Source organism: Urocampus carinirostris, chromosome 20, assembly GCF_059441175.1.
Source record: "Urocampus carinirostris isolate Australia breed hairy pipefish chromosome 20, RoL_Ucar_1.0, whole genome shotgun sequence".
Lineage (NCBI taxonomy): Eukaryota > Metazoa > Chordata > Actinopteri > Syngnathiformes > Syngnathidae > Urocampus > Urocampus carinirostris.
Genome location: NC_142368.1, coordinates 11,191,340 through 11,211,322, shown reverse-complemented (window position 1 = coordinate 11,211,322; position 19,983 = coordinate 11,191,340). Strand labels below are relative to the sequence as shown.

At 38.9% G+C, this 19,983-nt stretch overlaps 2 protein-coding genes across 4 annotated transcripts in view; both read left to right on the top strand.

Moving 5' to 3' along the window:
• scara5 (scavenger receptor class A, member 5 (putative)) overlaps positions 1-7,900 on the top strand; it is an 81,169-nt gene extending 73,269 nt beyond the window's left edge. Inside the window, exons 12-13 of one of the 3 annotated variants that reach the window (XR_015848317.1) lie at positions 957-2,320; positions 7,805-7,900. Coding sequence is in view for 1 of the 3 variants with exons in the window: in XM_088325445.1 (XP_088181571.1) it covers positions 957-1,090 (134 nt within the window). In the remaining 2 variants the exon portion in view is untranslated. Of the gene's footprint in view, positions 1-956; positions 4,297-7,766 lie in introns of those variants that run through there. The other 2 variants (XR_015848316.1, XM_088325445.1) reach the window with 2 other exon arrangements.
• A 3,052-nt stretch (positions 7,901-10,952) lies between these two features.
• pbk (PDZ binding kinase) lies at positions 10,953-19,774 on the top strand. The gene is made up of 7 exons (XM_088325378.1): positions 10,953-11,171; positions 12,165-12,305; positions 12,363-12,502; positions 15,011-15,180; positions 17,086-17,215; positions 17,287-17,472; positions 19,412-19,774. The coding sequence occupies exons 2-7, from the start codon at positions 12,166-12,168 to the stop codon at positions 19,627-19,629; spliced, it is 984 nt and encodes a 327-aa protein (XP_088181504.1). The 5' UTR covers positions 10,953-11,171; position 12,165; the 3' UTR covers positions 19,630-19,774.
• The last annotated feature ends 209 nt before the right edge of the window (positions 19,775-19,983 follow it).

Below are 19,983 nucleotides of genomic sequence, written 5' to 3'. Positions count from 1 at the left end.
TTTGGTATGTGTACATAATGTTGATGCCATCAGTTTTGTTACTGCGTGAGACTGAGATATACTGTAAATTCCGGACTATAAGCGGCTACTTTTTCCCTAACTTTCAACCCTGCAGGTTATTCAGTGGTGCGGCCAATTTATGGAACTTTTCTAACGGCCGCCAGCGGCGCTCGAGTGTTGCTACCATTAACTGCCCTGTCAAAGCTATATTATTATTATTAAAGCTTTGAAAACTCTCTCGGTGTACCGTCTTTCTTTGTAAATATGTGTAACCCATGTATAATATGTATTTGCAACTGTATATTTTTGTAATGTATTTATTTTAGACACTTATTCTGATATGTTTTGCATGGATGAACGAAAAGTGAGGGGCGGAACAAACGCGGGGTGCCGAGTTTAAGTGGGGACCGCTAAAGGTGAGGGACAGACAAGGAAAGAAGAGGGGGTAAAAAGTTAGTTAAAGAAAAAGGAGTTGCGTGAGTAAATGTGTTCATCTGATATATTTTTCCCACCCTTACCTTTGGAAATATACACTTTTTTCCTTGGATTACTTTCAACGGGACCCAGACTCTGCAGGTCTGCATCGAACCTTAAGCACCGGTATCATTTTCCGTTCATTTTGCCGGCTGTGATTTTTGGACTGTGGTCTGGGGTCAATTTTGTGTTTGTGTTACATGTTTAAATGTGGGCGCATGCGGCTTATATACAGGTGCGGCTTGTGTATGTACAAAATCGGTTTTCCTCTCAAAATGTGGTGGGTGCGGTTTATAATCAGGTGCGCTCTATAGTCCGGAATTTACGGTAATTCCCAACAGAGATTATAATCCAAGATGCCTCACTCTGTTGGAAAAACATGTCGACAATAGTTTTAATTGTCGACCATTTCTATCGCTGCAGTCCTATTAGTAATTATCTCCTATTCCAATTTCAATGTTGCGTTGTTTTTCTTTTCTTAGGTAGTGGTCTGATCTGGATGGACGATGTAGCATGTTTGGGCTCTGAGGTTTCCATCCATGAGTGCAAGTTCTCCGGTTGGGGCAAAACCAACTGCGGCCACGTGGAAGATGCTGGTGTCACATGCCTGGTCTAATGGAACTTTTACTCTTTCCCACGCTGTTCGTGGACAAGTCTTCAGAGTTTGTGCTTTTGAAGATGTTAAGTGTTGACAAGAGTGCCATAGAAACTCGAAGGAGACACCTGATCTTGGAAAGGCTAGCGGTCTTCCAATCGTCACCATTTTGTGCCTTACTATCATGACAGAATCAACGCTGCATTCGATAAATTTAAAGAGCTCATCATTAAGGAGTCTACACAGCAAAAAAATGGCCGAAAGTGGCCATTCTGTTTGCTGTAGTTGTTTTAATACTAAAAGCAACTCTTACCATAAATTCCAGACTACAAGCCGCGGCTTATTCTTTTTTTTTGTTTTTGTTTTTTTTGTCGTGGTGGCATAGAGAAAAACGGCAAGCTGCTCTTTTCTACAATGCATGCAGTCTAAATTACAAACACTGCGGTGACATTTAGAAAAGTGTATGACCCCGTTTGAAAAAAATGAGTTTTTGCCAATATTATTATAACATACATATAACATACAACAGGAGCAATACGGGAGTTTTAACAATACTTTACAACGTACTCACGATATTTTTACTTTTTTACACACAAATCAAGTCCTTAATTCATACATCTAAATTTGCGGTAGTGTAAATTAGCTATCAAAAAAAGCGCTTCTTTTTTCGTGTCAGGTCGCTAACGTTTCTTTTAATCCTCGAGGAACGATAACAAGCAAATGAAATTTGGTCAAATACCACGACATCCCCCCATGACAGCAACACAAAGAGATGACAAAAATAAGATGAATTTTCACGTCTGTGTTGCAATCTGGCACTATCCTCCACTGTACAGTTGCCCTGGCACTGCTGTCTCAAAAAATAAGGCTCTCATTTTACTTGACGCATCCCTCATTTGTGTTTCCTTCCGGCACAGTAGTAAATATGTGCCCTGCATTATAATTGTCGTCTTTTGAGCATGCGGCTTTTAATCAGGTGCTCTCTGTAGTCCTGAATTTACAGTAAATCTCTTGTACGAAAAGTGGCGCTTGCTGTTAGCATCGCACATGTTCACAGTGTTTTTCTCATCAGAACTCACTGTTTTGTTTAAATGCGTCACATTCTGACGGAACGAAAGTGTCGCCAATGCTAACACCCGGCTTCCATTTTGTTTATTTTCCCTGTCCCACTTTGTCATCACAACGTGTCTGGCGGCTACAGGGACGCAAACAGGATATCCTCCGCTCCTCTCTGAATATATACACAGCACGGTGAGATAATTTGTTCTTGGCCGGTTAGCCGCTAACAGAGCGCTAACATGCAAAACAAGACATGTTTTTCATGTAATAAGACAATTTTGGGCAGATTGTTGGACAGATATACAGTGTCTAGACATGTTTCTAATTAACTGAGGATTCAACCATTGAAGAAAAAGGACCATTTTGTTGCTCGGTTGAATTTGTGGGGCACAATTGTTTTTAAACATAGGCTCGATGAGATAATATGGTTGTCACCAGTGTTCCCTCTAAGCTGCACTCCTCGCACATTCTCAGCGCACAAGAAAATCTAGCCAGCGCACAAAAATGAGGGATCAAAATTACTAATTAAGAAGCGACTTAAGTCAAAGTTAAAATGCATGAAGGTAAAAATTCACGGGCTTCTCTGACGTTGTGTCCTAAATGTGGTATTTTGAAGTTGAGTCGAAGGAGAACGAAGTTGAGTAAAGTTAGTAGGGTTTGTCGGGGAACCGGCTTCTTCGGCTCGGCTCACTAAAAGGAACCGAGTCCTCTTTCGGGTCCTAAACGGCTCTTTGGGTTGTTTTTGCTTCTTTAATCCCAACATGACCAAATATTATGTAAAATTATGCACAAAATGACTTAAAGGAAGGGGGGAATAGAACAAAAAAGAAAATAATACCAAAATAAAAAAAGTAGTGAGAAGCTGAGAAAAAAGAAACAAAAGGAAGAGAAAAAAGAAGGAAAAATTTAGAAAAAAGACAAAAAAAAATAAAAAGGAAGAAATGTAGGGAAAAAGTAAATAAAGAACAAAAAGAAAAAAGTAACAGCTCGGAAAAAATAAACACAATGAGATTTTTTTTAAAGGAATTTAAAAAAAGGTGGAAAAAAAAACATGGAAAAAAAGAAAAAGTTTGTGTTGCATTCAAATAATTTCCAATTATATCAAGTGAATCTTGTTGCTAACATTGAACTTCCACTAAAAAATGTGATTAAGTACAGGTCTGTATCTTACAACCGACTAAATAAGCCCCCAAAAATGTTAATATTATGCGACAAAATATATCAGGAAATTAAAAAAAATGGATATCTTGTGAAAGAATTGTAAGAACAAACGACGTTTGTAGACCGTACAACCTTCGCAATCGAACATGAGTCAATTCATTCAAAAGAGAAAAATAATTTTGCATTGCCGAAAACTCAGCAAAATGTAACTTGATGTCAAGTTTCTGACATGTTTGATAATTAATTATCTTGCCACACTTGGGATTATGGTTGCTCACTGTTGTTTCAAGCGCCGCTCACCGACTTTGTGTGAACGCTCAGACCCGTAAGGAAAATCAGAGGAAACATTGGTTATCACTTTCCAAAATCAACACTTAAAACCATCAGATGAGTCTAAAATTTAAAGTACAGAAACACAGAAACAAACCTCTTGACCAAAGTAAATAAGTTCCTTTCGTAAACATACCTTTAATTAATTTCGGAATTCAATTTACAAAGAAGGGCAACTCAAAAGTTTTTTTTCCAAAATTGGGACAATGTATTGTGTTTCCCAAAAGGTCATTGCCCCCTCATAAAACCAAAGATTTACTGTTGGAACTGCTGGGGCACTGTGCCATTTGGCAGTAACAATAAACACAAATCCAAAAATTCAGTTATTGGGCGAAACGACTGATGTTTTCCCACGGGATATAAAGTGGTGATATGATCCCCATAGAGTTCATACGTTAGCCTTTCGTTTTAAATACTTTCACATTGTACTTTTCTAAAATAAGAAGTGTTCATAACCACGTGAAACTGTTTTTTTTTCTTCTCATTTTACTTTGCATGTTATACATGTGTTTTTTATCATTCAGCGCCCGTTGCTCAACATTTACTGGAACGGCTATGACTATTTAACTACACTCAACTTATTTGATAGTATGTTGCTAAATTTGTACTTGTACTACTAAATTCTGCATATGCACTGCACTGCCAACGTAATAAATGTGTTTAAACAGGTGAGCTCACTTCTTTCTGGCAAAGTCTCTTGATCGGCAGCTCAAAGGTTCAATTTCATTCAATTTCACATTTGAACGCTCCCACATGTGATGCACACATGGTTACACGGGACGCTGTCAAAATGGATAAAAATCGCTCACGTTTTCTTTTTTTTTCTGTGGAATTTGAGTGTAACCTAACTGATTCAAAAGTGAACAAAAATATGAAACAATGAGGAAAGAAGAAAATCTAAAAATTGAATAATTTTACAGTACTGATCTGCATTTATATAGCCCTTTTCAAGTCAAGACTTCCCAAAGCGCTTTACAGTGTGCTTCACATTTCCCAATAGCGGCCGTGCAGCCATGTAAGGGGCTAACCTGCTTATTGGGGGTATTAGGGGTTCAGTGTCTTACCCAAGGACACTTCCACATGTAACACGGAGGAGCCGGGAATCGAACCTGCGATCTCTTGATCCCAAGACGAGCTCTCTACCTCCTGAGCCATTATCCGAATTTTCAATTTAACGTCAAAAATGTCTCTACAGATCTGTCTTATAGCATATGGGGAAATGAACATACCCAAAAAAGTGTCAAAAAAAACTATAAGAACAATTATTGTCATGATTACCAAAGTGAATCACCTATGCCCACTCGTTTGGCGCTAACTGCCTCGGACTCTGATTGGCTCCCTGTCCATATTTAAACCCATTCCTATCTGTCCCCTTTTGTCAGCCCGTATGCGAACCTCAGTTAACACTAGGCAAGCCTTTTTTAGACCCTGACTCCCACCTGTTTTTTGCTCCCGTCTGTCCCTCGGCTTTGACCTGTTTTTGATCCTGACCAAGTCTACTCTCCCGTCCCGGCTTTCGACCTTTTTTGTCCCCGACCACGTCTGTTCTAGTTTCCTGGCTTACGACCACGTTTTTGCTCTCCTGTCCCGGCTACTGACCCATTTTTCCGTTCCCGACACTAACATCCCTCACCACTGAAGATCCACTTCCGCGTTCAGAGCGACCTGCTTCCCGCGTCCAGCAATCACCGGATCGTGGGCGCATCCCTTTCTCTTTCTTCCAATAAAACTTGAGAAGAAAGAGAAACGCAACGCAAGTGGGTCCTTTCTCCGTTCTGGTCCTGACAATTATAATAAATGAAGATTTTGTTAAACTCATTTTATGTAAGGAGAAGTAATCACTTTCAAGTGACCCCAACCACAGAATCGAAAATGTCAGAGTCTACTTAGCCAAGTACCACAGGCTAATGTTTTGCCAATGGTACATCTTGAGTCTTAATTTTGTTTTAACAAGTGAAGTGGGTATATACTTAAATATACATTGAAATCGTATTTTTTGTTGTTGTGGGCTCGGTTTTAAATAACATTTATATAGCGCATTTAACTGCGCTGGTTCAAGGTCAGGGGGCGCAACTTGTAACTTGTGGATTGCTCCTGGTTTTTGGGTGTATGTTCTATTTTCCCCATGCATATAGGCGTTGGCGGTTTCTGCGTAAATTTGGAAGTCCGGCAAAAGAGGCCCTAGGTCCAAGTGGCGAGGTTCACTACTCTACACATAAATAGTTTTATTGGAATTTATGGGTCATGCTACAATGAGTTCCAAGCTCCCATATGGCAACTACTGTACAGACGCCACCCTGCTTAGAACGAGTTAGGTTCCGGTCGATTGTTCGTAAGTTGCTTCAGTGCTATATTTTGTATGTTTAAGGTTTACATAAGTAACCTGTCTTGTTTTGTACTAAAGTAATAAAAAAATCATAAAATAATATGGTCTATAAAGATAAATTGTCACGAAGCGGAGCGGAAAACAGGAAAAAAGGACCCATTCGCGTAGACGTACTCACAATTTATTGGGGGAAGGATGAGGAGGGTGCGCACACTCGATCCAGGGATCGATGGTCGCAGAGTGGATTAGAAATCCATACAAAAGACAAGTTGTCAAAAACAAACGGATCAGACAAGTCAAGTCAAGTCAAGTCATCTTTATTTGTATAGCCCTAAATCACGAAGAGTCTCAAAGGGCTTCACAGATTATTACACTATATTACACAGACTATTTTTCAGCCGACGAGAAGAGTAGGTTATTCATATGCTATGGAGTAGAAGTGAGTTTTAAGTTTAGATTTAAACATTTCCACTGAGGTTGCAGATCGGATCTCAGGGGGAAGAGCATTCCACAGCACCGGTGCCCGGATGGAGAATGCTCTCGAACCAGCAGAACACTTCTTTGCTCTTGGGATCACCAGAAGACCGACACTCTCAGATCGTAGGCTTCGGACCGGGACATAGGGGCAAATCAGATCTGAAAGATAAGAAGGAGCAAGTCCATGTATGATTTTGTACAATACTAAGAGAACCTTGAAGTCACATCTATGGCTAACTGGGAGCCAATGCAGGTTAGCCAAAATATAGCACTGATCAGACCAAAAACAAAAACAAAACAGGATCAGATACGGGCAGATTCACAGAACTAGGCATATAACAGGTTTTAACAGAAGTCTCAAGGAGTTTAACCAGGTTTAACAAACGTTCCAGCAACACACAGTACAAAGGAGCGCGCTTAAGTACTCCAAGAGCAATCAGTCCAATGCGTCTCAGCCGGTATCAAGGGGGCGGCGCCAGCTGGGCGTCATGACAACCGTGCAGGACATGACATAAATAAAGTGAAGTTTAACTTACTTGTGAAAAATGGGCTTCAAGAGTTAAGGGACTTCCTCCTCCGTGGTAGAAAGTGGATGAAAAAAAAGCAATCCAACCATTTTCTCAACCGCATCAATCTCTCTTATTCCACTTTCATTTCAAAAGAAATGGCTCACCTCTTCTTTACACTTTACACCAACCATAATGAACGGATGCACGATGTATTAAACAATAAAAACGACAAAGTTCTCAGCGCGCTAGAGAAACAGTACAGTAGTATGTTTACACACGAACTAGGAAGAGGAAGCCAGATTTCTTCTTCGGAGTGGATGCTGGGTGACCTCTCACAGTGCCACACGCCGGTAGCGGCGGAAAGAAGCACTACAGTAATGTCCTGTACTAGGAAAAAGGTGCACACATTACAAAATCTAACGTACAGCAATGTCAGGATATTTTTCGACATCCCGAAAGAAATGTTCCTATCTACCGTATTTCTTAAGTCAAATGGTCATAAGTAGGGGAGCATCTGTGTATGTCGCACACCCTAATGAATTGAGTGAGCATATTGGCTAATCTTTTGGGATTTTCAATAAAGGAAGACTAGGAACCCGTAACAAGTACCTTTCCATCCTTTTTGCAGACATAGATGAAATTTTGAGGCCAGAATCGTAACTGACCTGGACATGTTGGGCGGCAAGGGCCAAGAGAGAAAAAGTGTGCTTTTGCATACATAGATTTTCAGAATAAATACTAAATGTATAAAATTGATAAACAGTTTTAATATACATACACACATTTTTAGAGGTGCATGTTTTCTTTCATTAGTGAAGTTCTTTTAAATTAACAGGGCAACTTTTTCTCTGGGTTTACTGCCTGGGTCGTCAGGGCCCCACGAAGGACGCAACTCTGGACAGCTTTCTCCAATGCTGACGGTTTCTGGCCTGAGTTTGGGTCATCTTCCTACCAGGGGCGGCAGTGGCTCAGGAGGTAGAGCACTTGCCTTGGGATCAAGAGATCGCAAATCGCAAATTGTCTCTCGGCGTGAAAGAGCGAGGGAGTTGTCTGTCTCTGTGTTCCCTGCGACAGGCTGGCAACCACTTCAGAGTGTCCCTTGCCCACTACCTGAGGACAGCTGAGATGGGCTCCAGCACCCCCGCGACAATCCTGAGGATAAGCGGTGCAGATAACGGTGGGATGGATGGACGAAAACACACGCAATCGTTTTGCAAAAATTATGGATTTTTCCTTTATTATGACCATTGGAAGAAGCTGGCATTGTGAATCACAAAATCGGGCTGATGTTTTCTCAAGATGAATGTTGCAAGTGTGTACGTCAGTTTGTCCGACCCCCCCTCCTGCCACAATGTTTTACAGTGAAATTCATCTCTCTGTCTTATAAAGACCACCACAACATGTGCCAATGTACCACAACATGAGTTCATGTTCCCTTTCGGGGATATAAAAATGGAGTGGCGATGAAAGCTTACTATCACATTCCTGCTGTCTGGAATCAAAGAAGAAGTTTTGCATGGGTCAAAGGTGAGTGGACTGGGGACAAGCAGTACAGTGTAAAAAAGAAGGAAAATGCTATTCCCTGACATTCAAAGGACACAAGTATTTAGGAAAAAAAACACAATGTGCTGATTGTGTTGATAAGTTAGAATCTGCAGGGATTGATGCATAAAATCCAGCGTTGTTCTCCAGGGCATCTCAAAAAGAACATGATATTCCAACAAAAGAAGATGAGTCCAGTATATGAATCCTGCCAAATGTTCAAAATACACTAAACTTCAGTGGACATAATAATGATAACATAACAGTCAGAAGCACCTAATCTGCGCGTGTGTGCAATTGCGCACTGCTCGCACATTCTCAGCGCACAAGAAAATCTAGCCAGCGCACAAAAATGAGGGCTCAAAATTACTAATTAAGAAGCGACTCAGAGTGTCCCCTGCCCACTATCTGAAGGTAAAAATTCACGGGTTCCCCTGACATTGTGTCCTAAATGTGGTATTTTGAAGTCGAGTCGAAGGAGAACGAAGTTGAGTAAAGTTAGTAGAGTTTTAGACCGGTGGCTCGGCTCACTAAAAGAAACAGGCTCTTTCGGGTCCTAAACGGCTCTTCTTTGCTTCTTTAATCCCAACATGACCAAATATTGTGTAAAATTATGCACAAAATGACTTAAAGGAAGGAGGGAATAGAACAAAAAAGAAAAAAATACCAATATGAAAAAGTAGTGAGAAGCTGAGAAAAAAAGAAACAAAAGGAAGAGAAAAAAGAAGGAAACATTTAGAAAAAAGCAGAAAAAAAGAAAAGAAAGAAATGTAGGAATAAAGTAAATAGAGAACAAAAAGAAAAAAGTAACAGCTCGGAAAAAATAAAAACAATGAGATTTTTTTTAAAGCAATTTAAAAAAAGGTAAAAAAACACGGAAAAAAGAAGAAAAAGTTTGTGTTGCATTCAAATAATTTCCTATTATATCAAGTGAATCTTGTTGCCAGCATTGTACTTCCACTAAAAAATGTGATTAAGTACAGTTCTGTATCGTACAACCGACTAAATAAGCCCGCAAAAATGTTAATATTATGCGACAAAATATATCAGGAAATAAAAAGAAATGGATATCTTCTGAAAGAATTGTAAGAACAAACAACGTTTGTAGGCCATACAACCTTTGCAATAGTACATGAGTCAATTCATTCAAAAGGGAAAAATAATTTTGCATTGCCAGAAACTCAGCAAAATGTAACTTGATGTCAAGTTTTGGACATGTTTGATAAGTAATTATCTTGCCACACTTAGGATTATGGTTGCTCACTGTTGTTTCAAGCGCTGCTCACCGACTTTGTGTGAACGCTCGGACCCGTAAGGAAAATTACAGGGATCATTGGTCAGAAGCAAATGGCTGCTGTGATTGATTTTATGTTGTTTACTAAATTAAATTGTCTGTTCTCCAGTAAAGGGGTCATTTTGAAAACTACAAAAGTGTTTTGGAATGTGCGTGTGTTTTTCTCTCGGCGTTTGTCATTTAGAAAAAAAAAAACAGTACATTGTGGAAAAACAACACTGACATCTAGCGGGAAAGAGGTAGTACACGGGGGTTGCAGATAAAATAACTCCAAACTGATAGCATTCAAATTATTTCAACTTTTGTAAAGATCCCTTTGAATCAGACGTAGAAATTCATACAAAGCACCTACCTGTAAATTCTCAGTCAATTGCTCCCCTTATTAATGAGTGCAATTCCCCTTAGTAAGCCATAGTAAACCTTACCAACAAATCACGGTGCCTATTTACTCACAACTCGGCAGACTGTTGAGAAAAACAAAACAAAAACAAAGATGAGTAAACAAGCAATTTTATTTAACAAATAACACTAACAATTATTCCAGCATTTTCTGCAAGACGAGATCTCTCTAAAGAGAAAACGAGTTTGTTTATTTTCATCCTCGTGAAAACATTTTTTTTTACAACTTTTTATTTCTCACACAAATTTTGACAGAGGTTTGATTCCACCATCATACATCAACACAAACACTAAACATATACACTTGACACACTCATAAATAACAGAAGGAACAACAGAAATAAAAGTTAATACAATACAGTCAATAAATAAAAAAAATTAAAAAAGGGGGAGTGTTTAGACATCAAGTAAAATTTGTGTGATAGGCTTCCATCTTTTCTCGAATTAATCGAGTTTCAGTTGAAGTCTTGCAGTGATTTTTTTCCATAATTTAGTTTAATTTAATTTGTCTCTCCATTGTTTTATGTCAGGAGGTTATGGTTTCAGCCAGGACACTGTGATCATTTTCTTTGCTACCAGAATCATAACCTTTAGTATATATTTCTGTTGACAAGACAGTAATTCTTCTGGCAAAATTCCTAATACATAGGCCATTGGATCCAACTGCAATTCCCAGCCAATAATTAATTTTATTTCTGTCTGGATATTTCTCCAAAAAATTATTATTACAGGGCAATTCCAGAAAAAATGCGTAAAGTCTCACAGTTACGCCAAAATAGATTTGAGGTATTTTTTACACGAGGCACACAATTTTAGATGATTAACAAATTATCTAATATGCATAAATTTGAAATTTAAGGGAGCTTTAAAAAACTAGCAAGCGAAATTTCAATATTTTGTCCTCTCAGGGCTTCCGTCAATATCCGTCATTACGTCCCATTTTGAAAGTTCAGCGCGGTTATTTTTCCACATCTTGGCGACATTGTGCCCAATAACTTTAATAAGGTAACAATATAATTTCAAACATTTTCCATCTTCGACAGCCTTTGTATAAACTGTGACTTAAACATGTTATTTTGGTTTTGCGGTGGAATATTAGCTTTGGAATCGTTGCTGTTAGCATTAGCTACTATAACGTCTGCGACGTTTAGTTGATGCTATTGTCAGGGTTGGGTAGGGTTACTTTAACTGGATTACTTTCAATGACTTTTGGATTACTCTAATACCAAATATGCTAATGAAAGACTAAATATGAATAAAATGACTAAATTTTGTGCAGGCTTGGGGAGTAACGGATTTATATTCATTTGGTTTCTGTCGCATTTTATATTAGTTTTGCTGGAGATCAAAGCCAGGAGAGAAAGCTTACCACGTGTTGTGAGTCATAATTTTATTCATATTTAGTTTATTTGTCTTTTATTAGCATATTTGGTATTGGAGTATTCCGAAAGTAATCAAGTTAAAGTAACCCTACCCAACCCTGGCTATTGTTACATAAATTCGAAATTAAAGATCATTTCCGAGTTATGCTAATTAGAATGTAGTCTTAGGACCACGATACAAATATAATACATATTTACAGGGTTGGGTAGGGTTACTTTAACTTGATTACTTTCAATTACTTTTGGATTACTCCAATACCAAATATGCTAATAAAAGACAAAATAAACTAAATATGAATAAAATTATGACTCACAACACGTGGTAATCTTTCTCTCCTGGCTTTGATCTCCGGCAAAACTAACATAAAATGTGACAGAAACAAAATGAAAATAAATCTAAACAGCTTGCCAACATAATTTTTGCTGTTTCATGTATTCCGTTACTCCCCAAGCCTGCACAAAATTTAGTAATTGTATTCATATTTAGTTTCTTTTGTCTTTTATTAGCATATTTGGTATAGGAGTAGTCAAAAAGGATTGAAAGTAATCAAGTTAAAGTAACCCTACCCAACCCTGCATATTTATTATCTAAGTGTTGTCTGTCAAAAATTGACAGAATGGCAGAGTTCGCAACTCCCCAAATGTCAAGAATCAGGAGCACCAGAAACGTTGGAGGAAGTCCCATCAACATCCCAGCTTCTCCGTTCATGAAGAAGCTCGGATGTGGGACTGGAGTCAGCGTCTATCTGATGGACAGGTGAGAGGTCATTTTTGTGTAATTGTCTCATCTCCTAACCCCACAATTTGATTGCAGACAGGGGAAAACCAACGCATCACCCTGGGCCATCAAGAAGATCAACAGCAGATGTGCCAGCAAACAGGCTGAGGTCTACCAGAAGCGTATAAATGAAGAGGCAAAAGTACTCAAGGGAATTGACCATCCTAACATTGTTGGTGAGGATCAGAAGTCACAACACTTAGAAAAGGGTTTTGTCAGTTGATTATATTGCTGTATATAGAGATCCCTCGGATTTCGCCGTTAATGGGTACAAGAACTACCCGCGAGAAGTGAAAATCCGCAAAGTAGCATGGCACATTTATTAAAATTAACTTAACTTGAGATGACGTCATTTCCGACTCAAAAGTATATGACTGTACCTAACTATAGATCTACAAAAATAACACATTACACAATTGCAGGTGAATGATTATATTGTGATTACCGTAAATTCCGGACTATTGAGCGCACCTGATTATAAGCAGGGATCAGAATTTTCCGCGGATCCGCGGATTTTCGCTGTTTTTGAACCCCAAAGGCATTCCGACTTTTTCACTTTTTCTCTTGCGTAGCAAACAAATTCAAAATCCGACTGTCTCACTCTTTCCTTTATTGCTCTGGCGCACCCTGGCGGCCGTTAGAAAAATTGGCCGCATTGTCGCACAAGCTGCAGGGACTGAACTGCATTTGAACTTATCTTGCAGTATTTACAAAAAAATCAGTTATGTGGGCAAATTATTTTAATCTTCTAAAAATGTTACTTAAATGATAAATATAAGCATGGTTTTGGACAAGTAAATTGCCTAAAACCCAGGTTGTTTTTTTTTTTTTTTTTGGGGGGGGGGGGGGGGGGGGGGTCTCCGCCCTGGTTTATTTCTGGACGCTGGCTATTTCAGCTGAAAATGAAAATCTCCATTCTGATCCCTGTATAAGCCGCACCCACCACATTTTAAGAGGATAACCGCTTTTGTACTTACACAAGCCGCACCTGTATATAAGCCACATGCACCCACGCTAAAACATGTGACACAATCACAAAATTAACCCAAACCCGACTTTGTGTCCCGCGATTGTAATCGAATATAAAGTTCACAGTTCAAAAACCACAGCCGGCAAAGTGAACGGAAAATGATACCGTACTTGAGGTTTGATGCAGAGTCCGAGTCCGGTTGAAAATAATCCAAGGAAAAAAAGTGTATATTTCCAAAGGTAAGGGTGGGAAAAATATATATCCACTATTGTCCGCCGCGTCCACAAACATGTCTCACCTTTACTCCACTTCCCGTCAGCCCGCGTTTGCTCCGCTCCCTTCTTTCTCATTCGCCTGTGGAAAACATCAGAATAAGTCTCTAAAATAAATACATTACAAAAATATACAGCTGCAAATACGTATTATACATGGTTACACATATTTACAAAGAAAGACGGTACACCGAGAGTTTTCAAAGCTTTAATAATAATAATAATATGATAACTTTCATCCCAAACCGTGCCTGAGAAGGGTAGCAAAACGCTACTAGCAACACGCTCGCAACACAGTAAGTGGGTCTGTTAAGTAAACATACCGTACTTGTAGAAATCACTTTACACCGTCCTCATCATCCTCTTATGACGACGTCTTCAAAGTTGTCTTCCCCAGTGGGGGAAAGAGACTTTGTCATATAGACGTCGTCCCACGCTCCCTTAATAGAATCTCGCAAGCACCACGCTCGCAAAGTAAAATTTACGTACAGTAGCACTGTTACCCTCTTTAACGGACTGCTCGATTGCTTTTAGCTTGAAAGCTACGTCATGTGCCTTTCTTTTTGCAAGATGCATGATGTGGGTGTGTTGTTGCAGTCTTCCTCGGCGCATATATTCCACCGGTCTAAATCTTACCTTTTGTACTCGAGCGCCGCTGGCGGCCGTTAGAAAAATTACATAAATTGGCCGCATCACTGAATAAGCCGCAGGGTTGAACGTTTGGGAAAAAAGTAGCGGCTTATAGTCCGGAATTTACGGTAAACAAAATTGGGGGGCTTCTCCTTTCAATGAAAGAAAGCAATTTAGAGAGTATCTGGCTTGCTGCGCGCAAGCATTGTGTGCCCTCAAATTGAGCCCAGTCTCCGCGATGATTGAAATACAAACGTAATGTAGCGGTTTCCCACGAGTAGTAATTTCAGGTCATCTGTTTCATGTGTAATGGACCTGGCATTGCTGAGATACAGGCTCCGCGGGGGTAGCTTGTAAGGGGTGTTAGCTTAGCCGTAGCAGTCGGGCATCGGCACTTTTATTTCCTTCTACCCGACGCCGACTCAGTCGCTTTACCAACCTGTTAATAATACACGGAGCACCCTCTGATGATCAGCATTTATTTGCGTTTTTCTGACTTTTCTCAGAGTGCGATTTAATCGATTAATTTATTTTCTATGTAACGAGCTGCTGAAAGCTCACATTCTCTATGCTTCCAGTTCCCCACTGATTTTTATGGGATAATTCTCAATTCGGCTTACCTGCTAACATATCAAATAATTCTCCCCGGCTACCGCGCATTCCTCATCGGTATCTTTTTCATTTCATGCAAATACTTGTTATTCAAAAAAGAGATCTGGCTAACTGGCACCCTTTGGAAAAATATTTTTGGGTTGTCAAACATTCCAATTTTTGTACCTAATCATACCAGAAATCTCAATGTGACCCTGCAGGTTTTCGAGCATTGGCCACAGCCAAAGACGGCTCCAAGTGTCTGGCCATGGAGTTCGGAGGCGAACAGTCGCTTAACGACCTCATCGAGAAACGCAGAGAAGACGGTCTACAGCCTTTTCCCGCTGCCTATGTTGAAAAAGTGGCGCTTCATGTGGCCCATGGACTGCAGGTAAGAACTTTCTCTTTTAATTATTACTTCAGCCTTTTTTTTTGCAAACTGAAACCAATATATTTTGATTTGTAAAGATTTTTTTTAATACCCAACACCATCAACCAAAGTGCTGTACACAATTTGAGAAGAGGAGCAAACCAGTACAAGTTTTTAAATTCTGAGTGGTCACTGATACCACGAAGCCTACTACTGTAATTTGTACAATTAATGCTTAAAATTGACGTGAAAAACCCATAATGAGATTGAGCACTCTGATGAGTAGCGTTACTTTGAAATGAGGCCTGGTTTCACCCCACAACTAATATTTGGTACAGACACTCCCCTATTTACGCCAATATGACTTACGGAAAACGGTCGATACAAACATTTTTTTCGGGATGTCGAAAAATATCATTGCTGTTAGAGTTTGTATTGTGTGCACCGTTTTCCGAGTAGAGGACAGTACTGTAGTGTTTCTTTCCGCCGCTACCAGCTTGTGGCGCTGGGAGAGATCACCCAGCATCCACCCCAAAGAAGAAATCAGACTTCCTCGTTCGTGTGTTAACATACTGTACTGTAACTCCAGCGCGCTAAGAACTTTTATTCTTTAATTTCTTGTGCATTCATTCAATATGGTTGGTGTAAAGAGGAGGCGAGCCGTTTCTTTTGAAATGAAAGTGGAATAAGAAAGCTTGATGTGGTTGAGAAAATGGTTGGATCACTTTTTTTTCGTCCACTCTCGAACATGGAGGAGGACCTCTTGAAGCCCATCTTCCAAAAGTAAGTTAAAGGTTACTTTATAGAGCATATTATTTTCTGAAATGTTTTTTTTTTGTACAAAATAATACTGATTACTTTTACAAGCCTTAAACATACTTCTATAAACATACAAAATATAGCACTGAAGCAATTTACAAACAAATTCAATTTACAAACGATCGTCCGGAATCTCGTTTGTAAGTCGGTCAGCGTCTGTATCACTACAAGCCTGTGCCCAATATATTGAAATTTTAAATCATTCATATGATTCCAAATGATTAGATTTTACGATCTACAGAAAAGCAATTTTTACCAAAGGATAATGTTATCAGAAATGGTAATTTTGTTCTTGTTTTTTTTATATCGCTATTATTATGTCTCAGAATTACTCAATTTAGGTCACATGTGGAGCAACCCACTACCTGTGTTAATCTGACTCAATTTCTGATGAGTCATTTTATCTTAAACAACCCTCCCAATTAGATTTAAAAATGTAATAAGATGTAGTTAAGTTGTATTGTCCAATCAATCCTCCATCCACACCCCTTACTACTCCACCCAAAAACTTGGTCATTTTTAATTTTTATATAAGGTTATTTTTTACAGAAATACACCCAAATTTTGTCATTTTATTCAAAACGTAATTTTGTATTTTCACCGCTGAAAGGAGCTAAATAAATGTTTAAATTAACCCTAAACTTTGGGTCTGTTTGAGAAACAACCCTAAAACTACCCTTAATGTTGGATCATTCTGGCTAAGACAAAAAAAAGCTATGCAGTTAAATTAAATTATTCCAAGTCCAATCCACTTTTGAACCAATAAGCAATGTTTTTTATGAAAAACTCATGCGGGGCCCTTCAAGGTGTTATTTATTTTCCTCACCCTGAGTCTTAAGTTTTTCTTTGCCCTCATGTAGATTTTCAGATCAGGGGGATCTTGTAATGGTGGTCTGTGCAGTCCTTGGATAGTTTTTGTGATTAAGGGCTAGAAAAATAAATATGACTGTTTGTAGTCTATGGAATTACCCTTCAAAAAAAATGGAAAGTTGCTTTTCAAACAAAGTTATAGATTATAAAAACAATTTTGCATGGATGAGGATTGTTTTTCTCAAGGTGTGCGTGATTTTTCTTCATAAAGAAATGCAACTCCCACTCTGTGTGCAGTATCTCCACAATGAAAAAAAACTGCTGCATGGGGACATGAAGTCCGGCAACGTGGTCATCAAAGGCGATTTCGACACAATTAAGATCTGCGATGTGGGCGTGTCCCTTAAACTGGACGAGAACATGACAGGTGGAACTATGCTCTCACACAAGGCCCGCTTTCAGGTGACACAAAAACAATGGTGTATGTGCCCCAAGCAGTTTTGGACTGGGAGGGGGACTACATCGGCACAGAGCCCTGGAGCCCCAAAGAGGCCTTGGAGGGTGGCCTCATCACAGACAAGGCTGACATATTTGCCTACGGCCTCACCCTGTGGGAGATGATGACCCTGGCCATGCCTCACATAGATTTGATCAAACAAGATGAGGATGATGAGCAAGATGAAGGTAAAATTCTTTGGGAGAAATTATGGAATATTTCGCACTCCACAAGCTGCAGACCGGAATCAAGCTGCTGATAAGAGATTTTAAAGTCAGTACCTTGGTAGAAAAGTGTGTCTGTGATAAGGGACAAGGGGGAAAAAGTAGTTAACTTGTTTTAGGAAAGCAGGTTCAGGTGGAGTCTGATTTATTAGCTCTTATCATAACATTAGTTTGTCAATGAATCGTGTGTGTTTGATTGCGAGTGAGCATACAAAGTACGCGTAAGTGGAAGGCTGAGTGATTAGTTGTTAACATTAGTTCATCAATCCAGCTCTAAAACAAGAGTGCCCACACTTCAATTCACCAGCTCAGTAGAACCGTCTATGTACTTTTTGTTTTAAGTGAATTGAAGTCATGTTAGTTGTATTGCCATTTTTATTTATTGTAAAAAATAAAAATCTGGGAGCTATTTAAGTTTTAATGTAACTTTTACAAGAGCTACTGTTAAGCCCAATTTAATTTGTGAACTGTTAGTTTTTGGTTTAAGTGAAGGATTAGTCATGTTAGTTGTGATGAAATTCTAATTTACTGTAAAACGTTTATGTAAATTTAAGCTTTTACCGCAATGAATTTTAGCTCCAAATATCGGTTATCGGCCGCCCCTCAATACTTATCAGCACATATCTGTCGATTCGCAGTTTGTATGGCATAGTCTTATGAAGCGTCGTAGCACCCTAAATAACAGGTGCATGCTACACCTAAACAGGGCACCATAAAAACAAGTATTAGTTCAAGGATTACGACTCAATTATGGGCCATGCAAAATATTAAAGTTGCATTTCCCAGTGATAAATTGGAATAACTTCCTGCAACTAAAAATGTAACCCAACTCCTATATAGGGAGATTTGGCTCAAAAATATTTACAATGTTCAAATTCACAAATGTATTGTAGATTTACTCAGGATTCAAACATGTTTTGATAAATTCAAATGCAAGATAAAAAATTGCATATAGAAATTGCAGCCACGTTGGTTTTTCTTGAAAATACATGATTCATACTAGATTTCTTAACTGTACTGGAGGCATTGGAAAATTGGGCTTAAGTCCTTGAAAAGTGTGTGAATTTGGCCAAGAACACAGTCCTTTATTGTCTTTGGCACTGTGCACGATTCCCTCTGTTGAAAAAATTACTGTAAAAAGGTTGACATACAGTTTTGCATTTCTAATATTTAATGTCTTTGGGACTCTGTGTTCATTTTACCTCTGAAAAGTGATGAGTCCCGGGGACTCGCATGCTCAAAAATCTATGGGTCCCAACAGAAATCTATGGGTACCCAAAATTTTGTGTTATCGAGGTTGAAATTGTAAATCGGTGACAAATATATAATAAAAATCTATATATTCGTTCAGTTTTAATAATCAAATTATTAATTCATTTTCTGCATCCAATTATTGTTGGTAATATACCGATTAAAGGGATAACCACAAACCTGTCTTTTTTTCATGTTCTCCTTTTATACTTCCTTTTTTCCTTAACTTCTTTATACAACCTAATCATTCGTAATATAATGCATCAAAGCAAGTGAGCCTTTTGAGAGCTCTCTTGAATGAGTTGAGCCGAAAAAGCCGGTTCTCTAAAAAGAGCTGGACTTTTCACCACACAACTTGAGATCGGCGTGCAGACGAAAACTCAAACCATGAGACCAAAACAACATCTGCCTGACGAAAAGTTGAGTGCGGTACATCTTTGTTCAAAAAAAATGTAATCGGGTAATAATGACAATATTGTGTCAAAAAAGTTGCGTCACGTTGATTTGAGACTATGCGTCCCCAGCAATAATCATGCGTCTAGGACGCAGGCAAACAAGAACACTGGGGGGACTGAAAAAAAAAAAACTTGGCTATGAGCCACCTACTGCTTCTCCACAGCGTTGTACATTAATAAAACATTTCCACTTACAGACGAGTCAATGGAGGAGAGCTTCAACGAGGACGCTTACTACGCCCGTCTGGGCACGCGGCCGCCTCTGGATGCCGAAGCATTGGGCGAATCTTACAAGAAAATGTTGGAGCTCTTCTACGTGTGCACTGAGGAAGACCCCAAGAGTAGACCCTCGGCTGCTCAGATTGTCAAAGCGCTGGAGGGCAATGACACATTTGAGCAAAACAAGAGTAACTAGTGAGGTCCGAGTTTTGTATATGTTTAAATGTGTTTTATCCTTGTTTGACACGTTTTTTTCCCCCTATACAGCGTGCTTCAAAAATCTTTTGTAAATAACTCCAAATACATTATGGCAAATGAAATTAAAAAGTAATCATATTGAAGATCAGAAGATTTATTCTTCAAATTCTGATTGAGAAATTTGAAACCATGTGGATTATGAACCATTTCACAAATGTTCAATATGTGCACCGCGTAATATGTTTAATTGGTAATCAAACTCCTGCCTAACAAGCTGATGCAGATATTATTATTAGGTTCTCTTTTTCGATCGTCTCATGAAATAATGCAGGGATATGCATATATTTACTAT